Consider the following 19,183-nt stretch of genomic DNA (forward strand, 5'->3'; position numbering starts at 1 on the left):
TCTGTCTTCATGATCCCTACATGTTCCCTAGCTTAAGAGATACATTGAGACCATGAAAATCCTCCAGTCTCCACCGACCAGATTGCATGTGAATGCAATATAATACAGCGGATAGTAAAATAATGTCCTATAAAATATATACTCAAGCCATGGATGGTGGAATCCATGGATAAAGAACTGATGGATATAGAGGGTCAACTGTACATTCAAGTGAATTGCAGCCATTGTTTCCTGAATCCTGTTGGCTAGTTGTAGAGGAGACCTATTGGATCAATTGTTCATTCGTGAGTCAACATGTCAGTAAAAGCCATAGATTCAGTGCGTCTATTCTAATTAGCTCCAAGAATAGGATTCAGGCCAGTTTGGGGGGTTCTTTTTATTAGTGTTCACACATCTCTTCTGGATGATGATGATGATGATGATGATGATGATGATGATGATATACCTTGTAATATTCCTCTTGTCACAGAAAATTGTAGCACTTGTACTCTAAGGTTCTTTAGAGTTGGTGCATGTGGAATATGACTGCAAGATTATTGTTAAAATTACAACACTCGGACATTGAGAACTGGAGGCCTTGACACTATGGGACTTTTCATTCTAGTCACAACACTGAACCCAAATATTTATTGTAGCTCCAGCTCCTGGATTGGAAATCGGAGTCCAAAAGCCTTCCTTTCCTGACAGTTCCTACGACCAGCTTGGCTGACGGAGCCATGTGCTAACTCCTCCTTGTCCTTTATTTCCATGTCTTTGACCCCGGCTAGCTCTGGGATCGCCCAAGGAAATCACCTTCTCGGATATTACCGAAAACTCGGCAGTGGTCAGCTGGACACTCCCGCGGACCCGTGTGGACAGTTACCGGATCACCTATGTACCCGTGACGGGAGGTAAGGGGGAACTGTGACTGTATTGTGAAAGACACAACATTCTTCTTCCTAAATGTTTTCAACTAAAATTTCAAAAGTAGGATTACAAAAAAAAAGACACAGCAAGGAACAATAGGGGAAGGGGGAAAGGGAAGTACGTAGGACATGAACATGTTGTTGGCATGCACATAGATACCAGTTGGTCATGGCTGACATCTTCCATTGTCCAGAGCAGCATAAGAGTCCTGGTGTTGGAAGTCTGTAATAGATCCCTACTCAATAATCCCAAGATTTGTGATTTTGCTGCTAGCTCCCCCAAATGGTCATTCTGTGGCTGGTAGATAATGGGGAAGAGAATGAAGAAGCTTCTGGCTATGAAGCATAGTCAGATGCTGACCAATGATGTCCTCTGAAATTCTTTATGGTATTGGTAATGATGCCATTGGTCTACAACTCATGCTTAAGATCCCATAGGAAACCAGTCAGACACTTTAATCCAATGAGGAACATCCACACTCAGGTCAGGTCAACAGAAGTGGAGTTGTGTCTATGGTGCCCTATACATATGGACACACAGCCAATGTATCTCCATCTGCCCCTTCCAAATTGGTAGCTGGTTGGATGTGAATTCACTTTCACATTCAGTGGCACATTGGTATTGAACAACACATCCAATGAGTAGCAGCACATCCAGAGATGTATGCTATGCTATGCAACGCAAGTGGAGTATTTTGGCCTTTGTACCTCTTATGCTCAAACTTCTGTCTCTTCTAGGTCTTCCCAGTTCCGTGTCTGTAGATGGAAGTAGAATCAGGACCAAACTGGTCAAACTGGTTCCTGGTGTGGAGTACATTGTCAGCATTGTCTCCCTCAAAGGATTTGAGGAAAGTGAGCCTGTTTCTGGATCTTTGACCACAGGTATGTACCCATGACTTTAAAGCAAAGGAGAACCAATGTTAAAAATTGCATTCCACCTCCAAATTATAGCAGTGGGACTCTCTGGCATTGAATTCTAAGTACCTCACCTAACCACAAATCCCAGGAATCTTAACAATGGTATCAGGGTGTTTAGAGTAGTAGTAAACCATTGCATCTGGGTCACTGAGATACATGCCTAGACTTGCATTCTGCTTGGGACTTTTGTCTTCATAAATGGCACATTCATAAATGTGCGTGCAAAACTGAATCTTGTTTTGGTGACATCCATATTCACCTAAGGGCTGCCATGACATTTCAAGGTATGAGCATCCATTTCGCAATGGCGGAGTGACTGATGTTCCATAGCCAAATGTGTAGTAGGCCCTAATAACTCATGAAGCGCAACCTGGACAACACCAGAGCATAGCAGGAGTGCCCAATGTGCATTGGGGAAAGGGAAGAAAGTGGAAACAGGGCTAAAAATGGAAGCAATACATGAAGGTTGCTTGGCAGAAAGCCCACACTGAAAAATGTCTCTAACCATTCTCAGTTTCACCCCGCAGGGAGGAAACTTTGGGTACTTTTTGTCTTTAGGTGGGAGAATGAAGTAAGCAGAGATTTAAGACCATGGTCAGGGATGTGGCTGGTGTTTTCAAAGGACATTCCAAACATATGAAGAAAGAAAGAGAAGCATTATTTCAAGGATGAGGGAGCTTTGTGGCGAAATGCGCTCCTCATATACGAGTGAAACGTTGCACAGAACTATGAAATGAGTTTTATGGTGTGAACGTTTTTTGATTAAACGCAAAGGAGGCCTCCAGAGACCCAGACGTTGACAAAAGGTCACCCAGGAGCATGTTTTATTTTGCCTTCTGTTCAGTCTCTCTCCCTTCTGAAACTCGGCTGCGAGTTTTCTTCATCAAACTGTCAGGCGCTAGAACAGAGAGCCAAGGAGTGAGATGTCAACTGTGAAAGATGAATGACACTCAGTCTAGATCTCGATGCCAGTAGTTCTCCCATAACACCGCAAGATAATCAGTTTTTGCTTTGTTTCGACGTGTTTTGAAAGCCCAGAGTGACCTCCCGAATGACCTCCCATTCCCATGGTAGTAATAACTTATTCATGTCTTCTGAGGGCTGGATTCCCAGCACTTGTCCCTTCTTCACTTTGGCACATTATGGCCAGCCAAGAAATAGCAGAGATTATGTGAGTCTCTTTATTTTTCCACCATGGAAAGTTAGGACACAGTGAGCTGAATGGTCGGCTGTTGTCCATCAACCACATTCACTTTGTCCATTGCTCAATAGATGTATATCCAGACCTGGCCCTAAGGACTACTTCACTGGTTCTCAAGAAGAAGGAGAGGAATCTCAGGCTAAAAGTGCTGCTTTGCAAAGTGAATATGCACATGTTCTTCTCAAATGATAGACTTGATGTTTTTGATATGAATGGCAGTTTAGGCAATGGTGGTTGATACATAAGGGTTGTTGTAAGCATAAGGCATGGTAGGAGGAGACCTTCCTTAAAATCTGTGAAGAAAAGGTGAGATATACATAGAATGAACTCTTCGCTATTTTATCTCCTCCTTCTCTCTAGCTTTGGATAGTCCATCGGGACTAAAGGCTGTGAACATAACTGAATCTGAAGCACTGGCTGTGTGGCAACCGGCGATCGCTGCAGTAGATGAATACGTGATTTCTTACATCACCGAAGGTGGTAAGTCCAGCTTTCTCTGATACAGGGCTCTCCATATTACACAGCTGTACCACCAAGCGCTTGGAAAGTGGTGGAATGCAGTACTAGGTGCTGAATTTTGTTTTAAGAAGAAACAAAACATGTTTCTAGTCTTTCCTGTTGTGAAAAGTGATATTGCCTCAAAACCACCTGAGGCTGAGAGCTGTTTGAAAGTGGAATAGACTGTGTTGGAAAGAAGCTGACCTATTTTAAACTGAGGTTAGAATGCCACTTTGGATCTCCTTCCACGAAAAGGCTTGGATTAGATTACCCTTTGGAGGAACCTTCTTGTCCTAAATGATTCTATCCATCACAAAATCTGGGGCTCAAGCAGAAAACCTAACTGTCAAAGGAGTTGCAGTTTGGTGCTCTTTTGTAGACAAGTGGCAGAAAAAGAATTAAGTATCCTAGTTAATTAACCAGTTAATACTAATTAATTAACCAAACAGCTCTAGTGCTAGTAGAATCCACTACTTGGGTGCTTCATGTTGTAGTTCAGGGAAATGCATGGCAGCTTTCTAATGCCCTCCCCAAACTACAAATCTACAAATTAAACAGGATGGACCCATAGCAGTTAAAGTAGTATTGAGGTGCTATAACTTTGCAGTGTGGATACAGCCCAGGAATCTTGCCAAGGGAGGAGTGCGGCAGTGATGATTCAAGGTAATTGAAGTAAAGTACATAAAGGGGCCTTCTCTAGACTTTTTGGCCTGAGTTTACTAATGGGAGCGATACCTGCTTTGCAAATGGAGCAAATTCAGAAGCCATTAAGGGAATGCACCTGACTAGCCTTGAATTGCTCACTTATCAAGGATCTGTTCCTCTTTCTTCTTTAGTGCCAGAAACAACTCAGAGCGTCTCAGGAAACACGGTGGAATACGATCTCATTGGCCTCCGTCCAGCCTCTGAGTATACACTCAGGATCTATGCCATTAAAGGACCACAGAAAAGTAGAATCATCTCCACCAAATTCACCACAGGTACGTTGGCCAGGGTTCAGCCTACTGTACATTTCAGAGGAAGATATCTTCCTCTGAAGATAGTGTGCAAACTCTGAGTCTTCAGCTGAGGGATGGACTCTTCTCTTTCTGTCTTTCTGCCAGCCCTTGATGCACCAAGGGACTTGACCGCCACAGATGTGCAGTCCGAAACAGCGCTGCTCAAATGGAAGCCTCCCCGCGCTCCTGTCACAGGTTACCTCCTCATCTATGAATCCATTGATGGCAAGGTCAAGGTAAGCAATTGAATCCAATCTGAAAGCCTACAGGGAAAGAGCCCTAATTCATTGAACACAAGTTTTGTGGGCAAATATCCCCAGGTTCAACCCTCAGTATTTTCAAGTAGAGTTAGGGAAATTTTCCTCTTTGCAACCCTGGACAACTGTTGTCCATCTGTGTAGGCCAATAAATATCTAATATGGATTGTTCTTGTGTGCCTTCCAAGTCATTTCTGATATATGGCGACCCTAAGGCAAAACTATCATGGAGTTTTCTTGGCAAGGTTTGCCATTCTGTGAAGCTGGAAGAACATAACTTGTCTAAGGTCACCTCATGGGTTTCCATGGCTGAGGGGGGATTTGAACCCTGGCCTCCAAAGACCTAGTCCAACACCCAAACCACAACACAGTGGTTCCCAAACTTCAGTCCTCCAATGTTTTGGACTTCAACTCCCAGAAGCCCTCTCTAGCTTGGTCAAAGGGCAGCTGAACTCCAAAACATCTGGAGGACCAAAGTTTGGGCATGTCTTCACTACACCATGCTGGCTCTCGACCCACCAGATGTTTGATTGCAATTTCCCAAATCCTTCACCATTAGCTTTCTTAACCAGGGTTGATGAAAGCCGAATACCAACAATGTCTAGCGTGGCACATATTTTCCAACCCAAATGAAGACAGTATGGAGCAAGATGGGCCAAATAGTTCTTCCTATTAATTGTCAGGTTAATGCTAAGAAAATGTCCTCCACCCACCTTTTTTTCCTCTAATATGAATGTACTCATAGTCATGCCACATGGGGGAAATACATCTAAATACTTGATGAATTCAGTGCATGGAAGTGTAATGAGTTCATTTACCAGCCATGCTCACGCTGGCTTTTTAGCCATGTTGCTTGAACAGTTCTGTACGAAACATTCATTTTCATCCCACCGTCTCTTCCTTCTAACAGTGGGATAGCATGGAAAAGATGCTATCAGGAAGGGCAATGTCCTCATCCATCATTGAAATTGTTTTCTTAAAGGTGCATAAATCATTCATCCAAGGGCACCCAGACATTTTTAAAAATGCAAGAGTTTGTTTCTCTGATGCCTGGTCATTCAACAACAACAAAAGTGGTCCTCTGTTATTGATTCTCTCCACAGGAAGTGATCCTGGGACCTGAGTCGACTTCCTACAGCTTGTCAGACCTAAGTCCATCTACCCAGTACATTGTGAAGTTGCAGGCACTAAACCTGAACCTGAGAAGCAAGATCATCCAGTCGGTTTTCACCACAAGTATGACATATGGGGGGATCAGGGCATGGCCAACAGAACCTCCTTAACATTGAACTGTGAACATTGAAACTGTTGATACCAGAGTTTGATTCTTTATTTGCTTCCCTCTCTGCAGCTGGACTCCTGTATCCTTACCCCAGGGATTGCTCCCAAGCTTTGCTGAATGGAGAAACAGCCTCTGGCCTTTACACAATTTACTTAAATGGTGACCAGTCCCAGCCAGCAGAAGTCTACTGTGACATGTCTTCTGATGGAGGTGGATGGATTGTGAGTAGTTTCTCATTTTTCAATATATACGTACATATTATAATTACTATTAAGGAATATGAACTGAGCAATAGGATTCTGCTGTTCCCGCTCTCTCAAATGTTTGAAGAATTTGGGACCCTACAGAGGGAAGCATAATGCTGCTGCCCATAGGTCCTCTGGAGGCATGAATATCCCATGCAAGGCTACAATGATCTCTCAGGCATCTGGGGAAGGTTGGAAAAGTCTGCCCCCAAGTGGCAGAAGTCCTTACTGCTGGCTATAGATAGATGTTAGTAAGATAAAATCAATCTACTTTGATAAGAAAAGAAGCCCCAACTGTGCAATGGTTATTTTCTGTGCCGCCAGGTGTTTTTAAGAAGGCAGGATGGAGCAGAAGATTTCTATAGGAACTGGAGGACTTACGAGGCTGGATTTGGTGACCCCAAGGGTGAATTCTGGATGGGTAAGAAACTGGAAAAAACACACTTGAGAGCAGGGGAAACAACTTTGTGTGTGTGTGAAAGTAATTAAAAACTGCTATTTTTGAAGTATGAGATTTACTCTAATTGAGTTGGGTTGTGGTTTGGGATATAGTCTGGTTGGGACTTACCAAAAAGCTGCACACTGACACACATCCGCACAGTCATTGTGGTTACTTTTCATCTCAGATGTTCAAGGCTTTAGCAGAACACTTTCCTATTTCCACTGCTAGAAACCAAAAAGACAATGCCTCCCAACTCTCCCACTTTGGCAGGGACAGTCTCGAGTAATCCTCTGCCATCCCACTTTTTCAGCAGCTTTGGAAAATGTCCCGGTTTCTCTCTTCCCTTCTCATTTTCTTCCTTTGTCTTCTGCTTGCTTCCATTGCTGCAAACCGACTTCAAAGTGCAAAAGTCATTTCCACTCAAGAAGGGAGAGGAGAGGATGGAGAGACTTTTGCCTTCCCAGTAGACTCTGGCAAAAGCAAACTGCTGCGGCATCTCCTTTGTCCTCTTGACCATACTCTAAGATCGCTTGTCCTCTCATTGTCCCAATTTGCAACTGTGAAGTGTCAGAGGGCATAATATATTTCCAACCAAGCACAGGGGCCTATGTTGCATGTGTGAAATGTAGCCGTTTGAAGGCCAGACGATGACTGAGAAATCTCCCCCTTACTTTTTTATTGTCCTCTGTTCCTTTTAGGTCTGGATAAGCTTCACAAAATCACTTCCCAGGGCCAGTACGAACTGCGTGTGGATCTGCGGGATCACGGAGAAACCGCTTATGCCCTCTATGACAAATTCACTGTGGGAGATGCCCGCACTCGCTACCGGCTGAAAGTTGACGGATACAGCGGCACAGCAGGTGGGCTTTAACTTGCCTATCTAGAAGCCGCAACACAAATAAAAGGACAGGGAGGGAGGAGGCAAATAAACAAATGTAGGTGGCAGTCTGCTTCCACACTGCAGAATTAATCCAGTTTGACACTGCTTCGACTATCGTGGCTCCATCCTATGGCATCCTAGGATTTGGTGTTTGTTGTAGCACTGTGAGCCATTGCGGTCTCCAACATCATTTTTCCAGGCTTCTCCAAACAGTACAGATTGTTACGATGGGGGAAAGCCAAGCACATTCTTGGCCCCTGAGAACGTGCGCTCCATATTGTAAACCATATTTATTTTTTGACAGGTAGTTAGAGCTTCGAGGGAGACTTTTCTTCGGGGATGAGGCTATCCGTTTACATTCCAGGGAAAGCCTGCCATAAAGAGTAGCACATTACTCAGCATGGGATGGGTTTCAAATGGAAAGAGCAGGCCCCAGCAATAGTCTATAAAAGGACTCTAGATCCCTTGCAGAAAACAAAGCTATAAATTTGTGGCCGGAGGGGGAAGAATATTTTATACTAGTTGAAGAAACGGTTGAAAAGGGGTTTTGAAAAACCCTGGATTGCCAAGAATCTCTGCAGTTTGGGACTTATTCTTTGCACAAGAAACAGTATTTCCTGCTCAGAAAATAAGATCTCTATACATTATTATTATTATTATTATTATTTGCACGGAAAACCCAATTTCGAGTGCAGGAAATCGAGGTTTCCGCACAAAAACCTTTTGCCAATTTTTGTGCAGAATCAGTTCCAAGCTGCGAATAATTGTCAAAAATGGCTCAGTTTTGGAAGACTTCTTTTGCAGCGGGAGGGAAATTGCTACATTAACTCATTGCACATTTGGCACTAGCTGCAGCTTTCAAATGCATTTCACCAGCCAATGGAGGCAAATCTACGTGTTTTTTTATGCTCTGGTCTGAATAGGGGGCATCCAAGTGCTCAGCCTGCAGCACTGGGAGCAGCTCCATGCAAACCTTGAACAGCTTTAAGAGAAGCAACTATAAACCTGAGATTACTGCCCCATAGAAATTGATGCATCAGCTGCCTCTGCTTGCAAAGTCAATTTCTTTTTAACCATTTGAGTTGATTTTCTGCCCTTTTTTGGGCCTGATCTCAGATACTTCATGATCTAACGGTGTGCATTTGGTTCTCTCTCCTACTCTGCAGGTGATTCCATGTCTTACCACAATGGAAGGTCCTTTTCTACCTTTGACAAGGACAACGATTCAGCCATCACGAACTGCGCTTTATCGTATAAAGGAGCTTTCTGGTATAAGAACTGCCACCGAGTCAACCTGATGGGTAGATATGGGGACAACAGCCACAGTCAGGTAAGAGGTTTATCGATTTATTTGCTCAAAAGTATGTCTTCATGTTTCCCGTTGACTTATGACAACCTCATGAATGCTATAGGGTTTTCTTTTGCAAGGAAAAATTCAGTAGTAGTTTATTATTGCCTTCCTCTGAAGACATCCTAAAGCACCTGGTGTTCCTTGATGGTCCTCCATTCAAGTGCTATTCATGTCTGACCCTGCTTAGCTTTCATGATCAAAGATGTTCTGATGTTTCAAGAGTATTTAAGCTCTAGATTAATGTATGTGCCTTCAAGTTGGCTGACAATGTATAGTGACCCCTTGAATTGCGTAGGGTTTTCTTTTGCTAGAGATACTTAGGTGTGGTTTGTCATTGCCTTCCTCTGATATAGCCTACAGTACCTGATACTCCTTGTTGGGAGCCTCATCCAAGTACTAAACCTGCTTAGCTTCCATGATCAGATGAGATTGGATGTCTTCAAGGCATCTGGGCACTAAAGTTGTTTGCTGACTTGTGGTGATCCCATGAATTTCATAAGCTTTACTTAGGCAAGGGATACTCTGAGGTGGTTTGCCATTGGCTTCCTCTACAATACTGCTTACAGAGCTTGATATTCCTTGATGGGCCCCCATCCAAGACCTACCTTGATCATCTTCCAGGATCAGAAACAATCGGGTCTCTTCAGGTTTTGAACACAATAAATGTGATTTGAACCCATTCCTCCCATGTTCCTATAGTGTGCGGAATGGTATTCACTTGCTGCTTCGCTTGCGTTTTTCAGGGTGTCAACTGGTTCCACTGGAAAGGCCACGAATACTCCATCCAATTTGCCGAGATGAAACTGAGACCCTACAGCTTCCGCAACCTGGAAGGGAGACGGAAAAGAGCATAGAACATCCTCCGTAGTCTTGGCAGAGAGACAAAAAGATAAAGCGAATTGGGAAGAAAGGGGTTGGTTGCTTCCCAGGGAATTGAGGAAGGGGGATTAGCAATGAGGATGGGTACCTTACCAAAGTATTGGCATTGCTTGACCTAACCTTGGCTCCTTTGACCATGTTCTTTTTAAAAAGTGGGGATGGTGGGTGGGAAAGCCTTCAAACCATAGCATGCTCCATGGAGCATCTTTCTTCTGTACGTAACTGGCTTTCTTTGTACCAAAGAGGACAACAGCCGGAGAGGGTAGGGGCACTTTTCTATACTGTCTTCCCCCCATCCCTCAGTTGGCTTTTGTTGGCATAAATCTTTGGGCAAGGTCTCTTAAGAGCAGCAATGGAAAAGAAAAATGAGATGATCTAGCAGTTCACAAACCAGCCATATTTCCTCCCCCCGCCCCCCCACTAAAACACATACACATCACTATCATGAGCATTGTTAGCCATCCTTAAGCTTTAGCGGGTCACCTGGATTTTCTTCTTTCTTTCGACCATATACATACATAGATGGTGCTACCCAGAAAAGGCGGCACGAACGCAAGCAATCCGGTCCAAACCTCTCCGCCTAAAGTTAATATTATTAATATAATGAAAAGATTACGAAGAAGAATAACGGTAATAAGCTAAATTTTGTCATTTTTGTAAGAAAAAAGAAAAAGAGGGAGAAAAATTCACGCTTTCCGAAAGACAACAGGACAGTGTCTGATTGTAAATGTTTCTTTTTTTAAAAGGGAAAAAATAAAGTTGAATAAAAGCACAATTTTACTTTTACGGAGATCTCCCACTTTCTTCCTGCGTTGTATAGTTGCGTGCACAGCCGAGGTATGTTTGCATAACTGCGGGTGTGCGTTTGTACAGAGTGTCTCATGTTGCGTAGAGCCCTGTGGCTCAATGGTTAGAGTACTGCTTTGCATGCAGACAGTCCAAGACTGAACCCTAGAGATGTCTAAATAGAGCTGTGAAATCTTTTGGGGGTCTCCAAATAATTGCTGGACTTCAGCCTCCATCGTGGTCCATGGACCAAGATGACCAAAATTCACCCATTTTTGGATCTTCAAGTCTCAAAGAATTTGCAATTTAAAAAAAGAAAGAAAGAAAATCAATTATGGTAGAAACCAAAACCAACAGATTCCATCATCTTAAAAGTCTTAGTTGGATTCAGCCATAAGCATTAAATGAGAGTTGTCATGTCTTCTTCTGGGCAGAAGGCTCAACTATAGGACAACCTGGTTCTCTCCATTCTGGCAATAGTCCTAGCTATTGGATTTTGTGAGTGCAAATGGTAGGATTTCATTTCAGTTCGCCCTGAAAGACTTCACCCAGATCTGTACATTTCTTCATAATTGGAATGGAAAGGATCACGATACCTTAGTGCTGGAAGAAAGCAAGACTGACCAGTTTCTCCATCCTTACCATGGATGGTGGCAGTTGCTCCAACAACATCCGAAAGGCCACAGACTACTCACCCTTGTATTTAAAAAATCCCTGGTAGGAGATTTAAGAAAGACCTTTACATAAGCCTCATATCAGATTGAACCAAGCCACACTGGTTTCTTTTGGGCTTTGTACGTTCTTTTTCAGGAGAACGGATGAGAAGGAGGCAGTATCGTCGGGTATTATCAGGGTGGCCATCTTTTAAGCAAATGCAAGTTTTGCATATCCGGTTGCAATCATCCTAGTAAATTGGTTGCAACTAATATTCTGCAGAGGGCTTCCAAAAGATGTCTGGGAATCTATGGTGGTCCGCCACAAGAGACCATTTCAGCATTTCTTTGCACACTTGCCCTTTTATTTTAAATGTATATGTGTGTGTTAATTGTGTCTAGGAACGTAGTCTCCCCTCACCGTCCGCACCGTTCATTGGCTTTCAAAGAGAATAGGAACAATGACATATCTAGCAGTGACCATGACCCACTTCCCCTCCTTTCGCACTTTCTCCCCGGTAGAAAGAAAAACAGAACAAGTCTTGTAGCAGGCAGGCCCTGGAAAGCACAAAGGAGAGGACTAAAGGATTTATAATTACATCTAGAATAGAAATAAAAATCGTTGTAAGTGTTTCATCTTCCTATTCAAGGACAATGAATTTGCTAGGGTTTGTTTTTCCCACTCAATGCAGGAGGCAGGTTCACCGTAGGGCCACCATAAGTCGAGAACAACAACAAAAACGTCAAAGGACCAGTTTATTTTTCTTTTTAGCAGTCCTCACTATCCACAGAACTCTTCTCCAGCTCAAATGAGTCGGTTATATCAGACATATATAAGATATAGGTCTGGGGGGAAAGGAGAAGGTAATAGGAAAATATGATGATGATCACATTACAGGTAGATTGACTTAAGCAAGGAAGCCACAGCCCTGAGTTTGCAAGGAAGGCAATACATGCCTGGGATTCGTGGAGATCTCTCATCAACAGCATTGCCATAAAAGTTGGAGATGACTCCAAAGCAAATAGCAACAATAAGAGATGTGAGTCGCTTCCCAAAACATTCGTTCTTTGCTTTCAAATAGTGGGGGGGGGAATCACGTCTAGGAGGAAAAGGATGTGTGCCGATGGGAAGAGAGTGGGTTTGGAAGAACTGTAATAGCCGTTCACACTTTCACAACTGCCTGTGTAAATATATTTGTTTTATATAAGGACGAAGCCTGTGTTTTGATTCCTCTGTACCATATTCTTTGAATAAAAATAAATTTTAAAAAAATGTGAGGGTTTTGTGGCGGTTGTTATTTTACGCTGTTGCTTGGCTCCATATTATCTGTTGCCTGTATTCCCTGTTTGGCCAATGAAGCAGTTTGACCCCATTAGGCTTGCCATGTATCAATCCTACAGATTCCTAGGATCTGCAAGTTTGGTGAGGTGCCAGAGCTCCCTGACGGACCAAACTACAAACCCAACGATTCCGTTGGATAGGGTCAAAGCAGTTAAAGGGGTGTCAAACTGCTTTAATTCTGTAGTGTGGATACACCCTTAAACATTTAAGTATTTGTTACTGAAAAGTTGTGCTACCTGTTTACAAAAATCCCAGGGCTAAATCTGTCTCCATTCTGAAAATTTGCAGAAATCGACGTTGGAAATAGAGAAAGGATGGAGACAAAATAAGTGGAAGTAAGACACTGTAGGTGATAGTGATACTCATGGAAACATTACACTTTAGTAAGTAGCAAAGGTGGACTGTCCCAAGGAAGGTGACCAAGATTGTGAAAGGGCTGGAATCCAACCCCTATGAGGATAGCTTTAGGGAGCTCCCAGTCAGTATCTGGTATATACTGGTAGTCTCCCATCCAAGTGATAACCAGAGCTTACCCTGCTTAGCTTCCAAGATTAGATGGGACCTGGTGCCATTAAGATATTTAGGCCTCTACAACCTCTACACCTTTGTTAGAAAAATGGACTCATTGAGCCCATACAGACAGACCAAAATAAAGCTGTTTTGGGTCACTTTGGAGGTATGCTGCTTAAATGCTGCATGTGTCCTAAGAGGCCGGAAGCCACGCTCCAATCCTAAGGACTGCAGCGTAGCTTTGGCACAGCTTCTGGCCTCTTAGGACGCATCCATCATTTAAACAGCATATCTCCAAAGTGACCCGAAGCAGCTTTATTTTGGCCTGTCTGTATGGGCTCATTGGGTCTTTGTCACTTATTTTATTTCCTCCAAAAATATGTCCCTTCTTTTCAACAGCAGATGGCAGACATGCTCCACCTTGTTCAGGAAAAACGTCCTTTTCTTAACACTGAACTAGACTATATTTCAAAGAAAGGAATTTGCAAAACCGTCTCTGAGTATTCATCGGCTGAGAAAACAATATGAAATCCATGGGATTGCCATAACTTGACTCATGACCTCAAGGCACATGCGCACAAAGAGATGGACCGCAGTGAATAGCTCCACAAATTAAAGTTTTAGAAATCAACACAGTCCAAAGGTGAGCCAACATGGTATCATGGTTTGGGCATAGGACTAGGACTCTGGAGATTGGGCTTCGATTCTCTTCTCAGCCATGGGAACCCACTGGGTGACCTTGGGTGAGCCCCAGAAAGCTCAGAGATAGGTTAACCTTAGGGTCCCCATAAGTTGGAAACAACTTGAAGGTACAAAACAGCAATAACAACCATCTAAAAAGAGTGGCATCTCTGGCAAATCATTTCAGTTACCATCGCAACAGGCTCAGGAGTTGTGCAGATTTACGGCACTGCCAATGAGGTCCTCCAGATGTTGCTGAACTATGACTCCACTCATCCCCTACAGTTGGCTAGTGCTGAAGACGTAGGTTCAGTCGGTTGGACTGGCACTGGATAGACCTTGTGGTCTCTTGCAACTCTTCTATGATTCTAAGGCCAAGTACAGACTGGTGCAAAGAGCCGGCCTGGGGCCGAAATTAGGCCTCTCCAGGGCTGGGCGTCCATACGTGCCCAGCCCTACTAGTGGCACCTGTATGCCACCTTGTTGTGGCCCCACCCTCATGGGGCACATGACTATGATACATGAGCATCCACACGCCCAAACAATGCTCTCTGGAAGCGGTGGCTGTAGGTGGCTTCTTTTTAGGGAGCATGTCGGTGCTGCCCAGTGCAGTTCGTGTGGCACCAATAAGGGGCAAAGACAGGCGGCATGGAGCCACCCATCTGTATCCTCTCCTAAGTCCATGAAAGCTCATGCTACCAACTTCTCTCTTTCAGTTAATCTCAAAGGTGCTGCAAGATCCCTTTGCATGCTCATCTACCTGGCAAACGCTCAACAAATTTTGAAAGACTGTGTGCCCATTACATCCCTCTCTCCCTCCAAGACACCAAAAGAATAATCCCATCTGAGTCAGGAGAAGCTTGAAATCAGAGCAAAAAGATGAATTATGAGGATAAATCTGAACATACTGAAATTCGTTGAGCGCTACACTCTGTCTTTGCTGCTGCACCCACATCAAACACCTTGTTTGCTCTGCTTTTGGAGGATGCAGCTGGCGGGGGAGAAATCAGATGGGTTGAGGAGACCTATACGTAGATTTCATGATGGTTCTTTCCTCGGAAATTAGAAGAAGAAGAAATCACAGTTTCCGGTGCCTTTACAGTAAACCCTATGCCTAAGGCAGAAAAAAGAGAGTCAGACAGAGAGGTAGTCAGACAAGTGGCTGGAACAAACCCAGAACTTTCATCAGTCATTATGTCATTTTGGCTCCAAGTTTTGTTGGAGACCTTCCTGTGGTTTCGCTGTCTTTGCATTCTCGGTTCTGACAAAGTTGCTTGGCACAGCCGCCTACAAAACTCTTCTTACAAATAACATGTGCATAAAGTAAAGTAAAATGGCTCGATGCAGCATCTCTTCCTTGTGACGCAAGGAAGAAGCGATTACACAGAGGGACGGATTGTGGTCCAGGACTAGGTTTGATGCAGAAGGTCCCAGATTCGATTCCTGGCATCCTTGGTTCAAAGGAATTGTACAACTGATGGTTCAATGAATGAACTGAGATGAGAGGCCAAGAAAACCAACCCTATGATAGGTTCACCATAAGTCAGAAATGACTTGAAGGCACACAATAACAAAACAAACTGAAAGGTACACTCTTGTCTATAACTTGGGAGTAGCTATAGTCGTTGAATTTGTCCAGTATAATGAGAGAGCAAAAACAACATGAATCTGACTTCCCTGGAGGATTATATTTTTAAAATAGGAAAAAAGCAATATACATCTTAAATTGCTTTGTGCCAACTGCTTTCAGTACCCAAGTGACAGCAGGAACATAAATGCAGCCTTTAAACGCACGCTTCACCGTCCGTCTCCAAAAATTGTTTCCAAAATGACAGGTTGTAAACTGAGTTCGGAACTGACGGAGGGTTTATTAGGATGTCTTAAAACGGATCCTGCATTTTGCTCAAACCTGAGGACAAAGGATTTATTGCTGACCCTCCGCTCCCAGTGAAAAAGGAAAAGGGAAAAAGAACGATCGGGGCAAGGTACTGCAAAGTCCCCAGCTACCCATATATTTGTGAAAATGGAATCTGTCAAGATGTTCTCCTGCAAAATGAACCTCCTGAAATGAACAGATCTCTTTGTTTGATTTGGAATTGCCTGGATTGTTTTTCTGTGGAGTGTATGTGAAGATGTCTAGACCACAGTGTTGTCATGACCTTTGGGAAGGCGCATCTACTGTGGCTTTGAATTTGAATTTGAAAGAAACTTTCCAAGGTGCTGAACGTAGACCTTGGCCAACTTCTTTTAAAACCAAGCTAAAGCCACAAATCCTTCTCCTCAATGATGAAGAAGCTAGCAGCTGCCACTGGTTGTAAACCATACAGTAACCCCAACATGATCCCATGTTTCTTCTCTGCTCTTCCCAGCTGCCCTCTTTTATCCCCTACATTATTATTTCCCCTTCTTTCAGCATTTATTTCTGCACTCTCTCCGTATGAACATCTGGAAGAGTTCTAGGGCCCCGTAGAAGGAAGAAATATATAGAACTAGTTAGAGGCCCTATAGCAAAATGAATCCCAATTTCCAGATTTGTGTTCCCTGGTTAGGGGAGGGCTGCCATCTAGTGGCTAAAGATGGTACTGCAGATTTAAGACAGATTTTAATTAAATAAAATCAGTTAATGTTTTTGTTTTGCTTTTTTCAGAGGGGGAAACAAATAACCCTGACACGCACATTCCAAGAGTCACTTTACTGTTGGATGGACAACTTCATGGACCCAGTGTGGTGTAGTGGTTTGAGTGTTGGACTACAACTCTTGAAGCCAGGGTTCGAATCCTTGCTCAGCCAAGGAAACCCATTTGGGTAAATCACTCAGAGCATGGCAAAGGTATGCCTACCTGAACAAATCTTGCCAAGATATGCCATGATATGTTCCCATTAGGGTCACCATGGATCAGAGATTATTTGAAGGCATGCTACAACAAGGGGACAATTCTCTCCTAGCACCCATAGACAAGCCTCAGTGGGGGGCTTTGGGAGATTCCTCTGTTCTAGGTTTACATAACTCAGCATTGGTAACATTATCATGAAAGATGTGTGCATTGTGGTCAGGAAATATCATGTGGTTCAGATGCCATGCCTCACATTGCAGGGTCTTTAAGAAGCGGTGGTGCATAAGTATACCAAAATATATTCATGCATATAGTGTATGTGTACATGTGTTTCTACACACGCATATACAGGTAGACACACACGTGTGCATGAGTGTAAAACTCCAGTGGAAATGGCACGGTGGAAATTTCTTATTATAGTCACAAAGCAGGAAGGTTCAACATGCACCGCCTCAAACAGATCCTTATCTGTTGCTACCAAAATGCTGAGTCTGATTTCTCAAAATCCCAGAACTTGAACTTTCATCCTCTTGTGGTTTTTCACTTTCCTACACAACACCCACCTTCACCTCTCCTTCCTCTGCTACATATATGGAGAGTGTGTCCTTTTTTCAAACCTGCACCTTGTTCTGTACCTTGTGCGTTTAGCCTTGGTTTCTTTTCTCACAGAAGGAAAGAGAGAAGGGGAGAGATTTTAAGATTTTAAATTTAATTTTAGATGCTGAAATTTCACTCCAGATTTTGGCAACGGAAGGAGATGTCATTGAGGAAGTGAATTCCACTTTGGGTTTTGGTCTGAACTTCCAAGGAGTTATCCGAGGTGTTTAACCCCATCTCCAAAATAACTCTATTTTTTTAATGAAAAATATCATTTAAAATAGACTTTATCATTACAAAACAAACAGACTTTAAAAAATAGAGAGGGTTGAATTATTACAAAATAGGAACAAATTGTAACCCATTGATTCCAAGCTCTAGTAAAGATTCAAACTGAGACTGAAACTGAGAATAGAGATATATGAAAGAGAGTCTGTTTTATCTAACTATCTTTTCTGACATTTTCTCCTAACTGATAAAGCCTCAATAAATCTTGTAAGAACTTGCAATCAAGTTCTGTCTTCCACCTTAGATTGAAGATAATCTCAACCTTGATCTATCTCATCTAGAGCTTGGAATTAACTCATTACGAAGAGCTTGTAACATATAATACTCTGTATTTCACAGTGTGGGCAAGCCATATGATTGCAGTTTTAATGGATCTATGCTCAGTTTCAGAATCACTGAACTCAAGATAGAGGAATCCATGCCAATGGGACTGTGAATCCACCCTGGTTTTAGTCCGAAGATTAAAGACTCTAGCTGAGATATCGAATCCTCTACTCCAAACAGGTTCGGCACATTGAATAGCTCCTTCCCAGTTCACACTACTAACTGATCTCCAGGTTTGTTGATGTTCTTGGTGCCTTCAAGTCATTTCCACCAACCCATGGAAAACCTATCAAGGCCACATTCCCACTTGTAAATAAATCTCTTTGCGATCCGAATCAATGGATCGGTTCGGCAGCGGAGCGGGGTTCACACTATTATTGCCCTGATTGAATTGTCTTGCTGCAAAATAAAATAAAACAACCCACTTGTGGTTCACAATTGATGAATGAATCAATTCAAAATGGACCCGATCCAGCCGTCCGAAGGGGAAATTTAAATCGATTCCGATCCGCATCTGGTTCACACTCGCATGGAATCAATTTGTCCAAAAAGATGCAGAAAAAATCAGTGTCAAAAAGACGTGGGTTAAATAGGTTTAGCGCATGCCCCCCCCCTCTCCAAATTGCTTCAGAGATTTGGTTCAAGGGCGAACCAAGGTAATTTAAACCGATTCAAACCGATTTGCAATCTGGTTTAAAATGTAGTGGGAATGAGGCCTATGGGGTTTTCTTGGCAAGATTTGGTCAGAGGGGGGGTTGTAATTGTTTCATTCTGAGGCTGAGAGAGTGTGACTTACACACAGTTACCCAATGGGTTTCCATGCTTCAAAGGGATTTAATGCCTGGTCACCAGTCCTAGTCCAATACTCAAATCACTGCCCTACATTAGCTCTAGGGGACTTGAAATCAACCCTGCCAGACTGATATCAGTTGCTCTTGGAGATTTATATGATTTTTGGAACTGTAGTTATCTGGGTCAGGGGACGTTGTTTCCTTTTATTCCATCCATTATTTATTTCCTATCGTTCTCACAAACCAAGGTAATGATGCCATTGTCTGGTGTCTGAATGCAACGCTATGATTTGTAGTGTCTATGCGCTCTGTGGTCTCCTGAAGAGAGCAATTCTTGGACTCAGGCAATGTCTGCAGAACCATGCGTCAACACCTTCAAACTTTTACTCCATTGGAGATTGTCAATTTATTGTTTAAATTATTGCTTTGTCCTGTGAATCAATGTCTAGAAATCTTTGAAGGTGATGCCATCAAGTCATTTCAACTTCTCCACAGGCCCCTCTCGCAATTTTCTGAACTTT

At 43.0% G+C, this 19,183-nt stretch overlaps 1 protein-coding gene across 4 annotated transcripts in view; it reads left to right on the plus strand.

The window, feature by feature from the left end:
* TNC (tenascin C) overlaps nt 1-10,642 on the plus strand; it is a 53,245-nt gene extending 42,603 nt beyond the window's left edge. For all 4 annotated transcript variants that reach the window (XM_042479148.1, XM_042479149.1, XM_042479151.1 and 1 more), the window contains 11 exons: nt 768-890; nt 1,644-1,787; nt 3,385-3,504; nt 4,359-4,502; nt 4,626-4,756; nt 5,881-6,013; nt 6,129-6,280; nt 6,629-6,725; nt 7,445-7,606; nt 8,793-8,956; nt 9,721-10,642. In XM_042479148.1, the coding sequence (XP_042335082.1) occupies nt 768-890; nt 1,644-1,787; nt 3,385-3,504; nt 4,359-4,502; nt 4,626-4,756; nt 5,881-6,013; nt 6,129-6,280; nt 6,629-6,725; nt 7,445-7,606; nt 8,793-8,956; nt 9,721-9,831 (1,481 nt within the window). In that variant the 3' untranslated portion in view covers nt 9,832-10,642. The remainder of the gene's footprint in view (nt 1-767; nt 891-1,643; nt 1,788-3,384; nt 3,505-4,358; nt 4,503-4,625; nt 4,757-5,880; nt 6,014-6,128; nt 6,281-6,628; nt 6,726-7,444; nt 7,607-8,792; nt 8,957-9,720) is intronic.
* The last annotated feature ends 8,541 nt before the right edge of the window (nt 10,643-19,183 follow it).

Source organism: Sceloporus undulatus, chromosome 7 (genome assembly GCF_019175285.1).
Source record: "Sceloporus undulatus isolate JIND9_A2432 ecotype Alabama chromosome 7, SceUnd_v1.1, whole genome shotgun sequence".
Lineage (NCBI taxonomy): Eukaryota > Metazoa > Chordata > Lepidosauria > Squamata > Phrynosomatidae > Sceloporus > Sceloporus undulatus.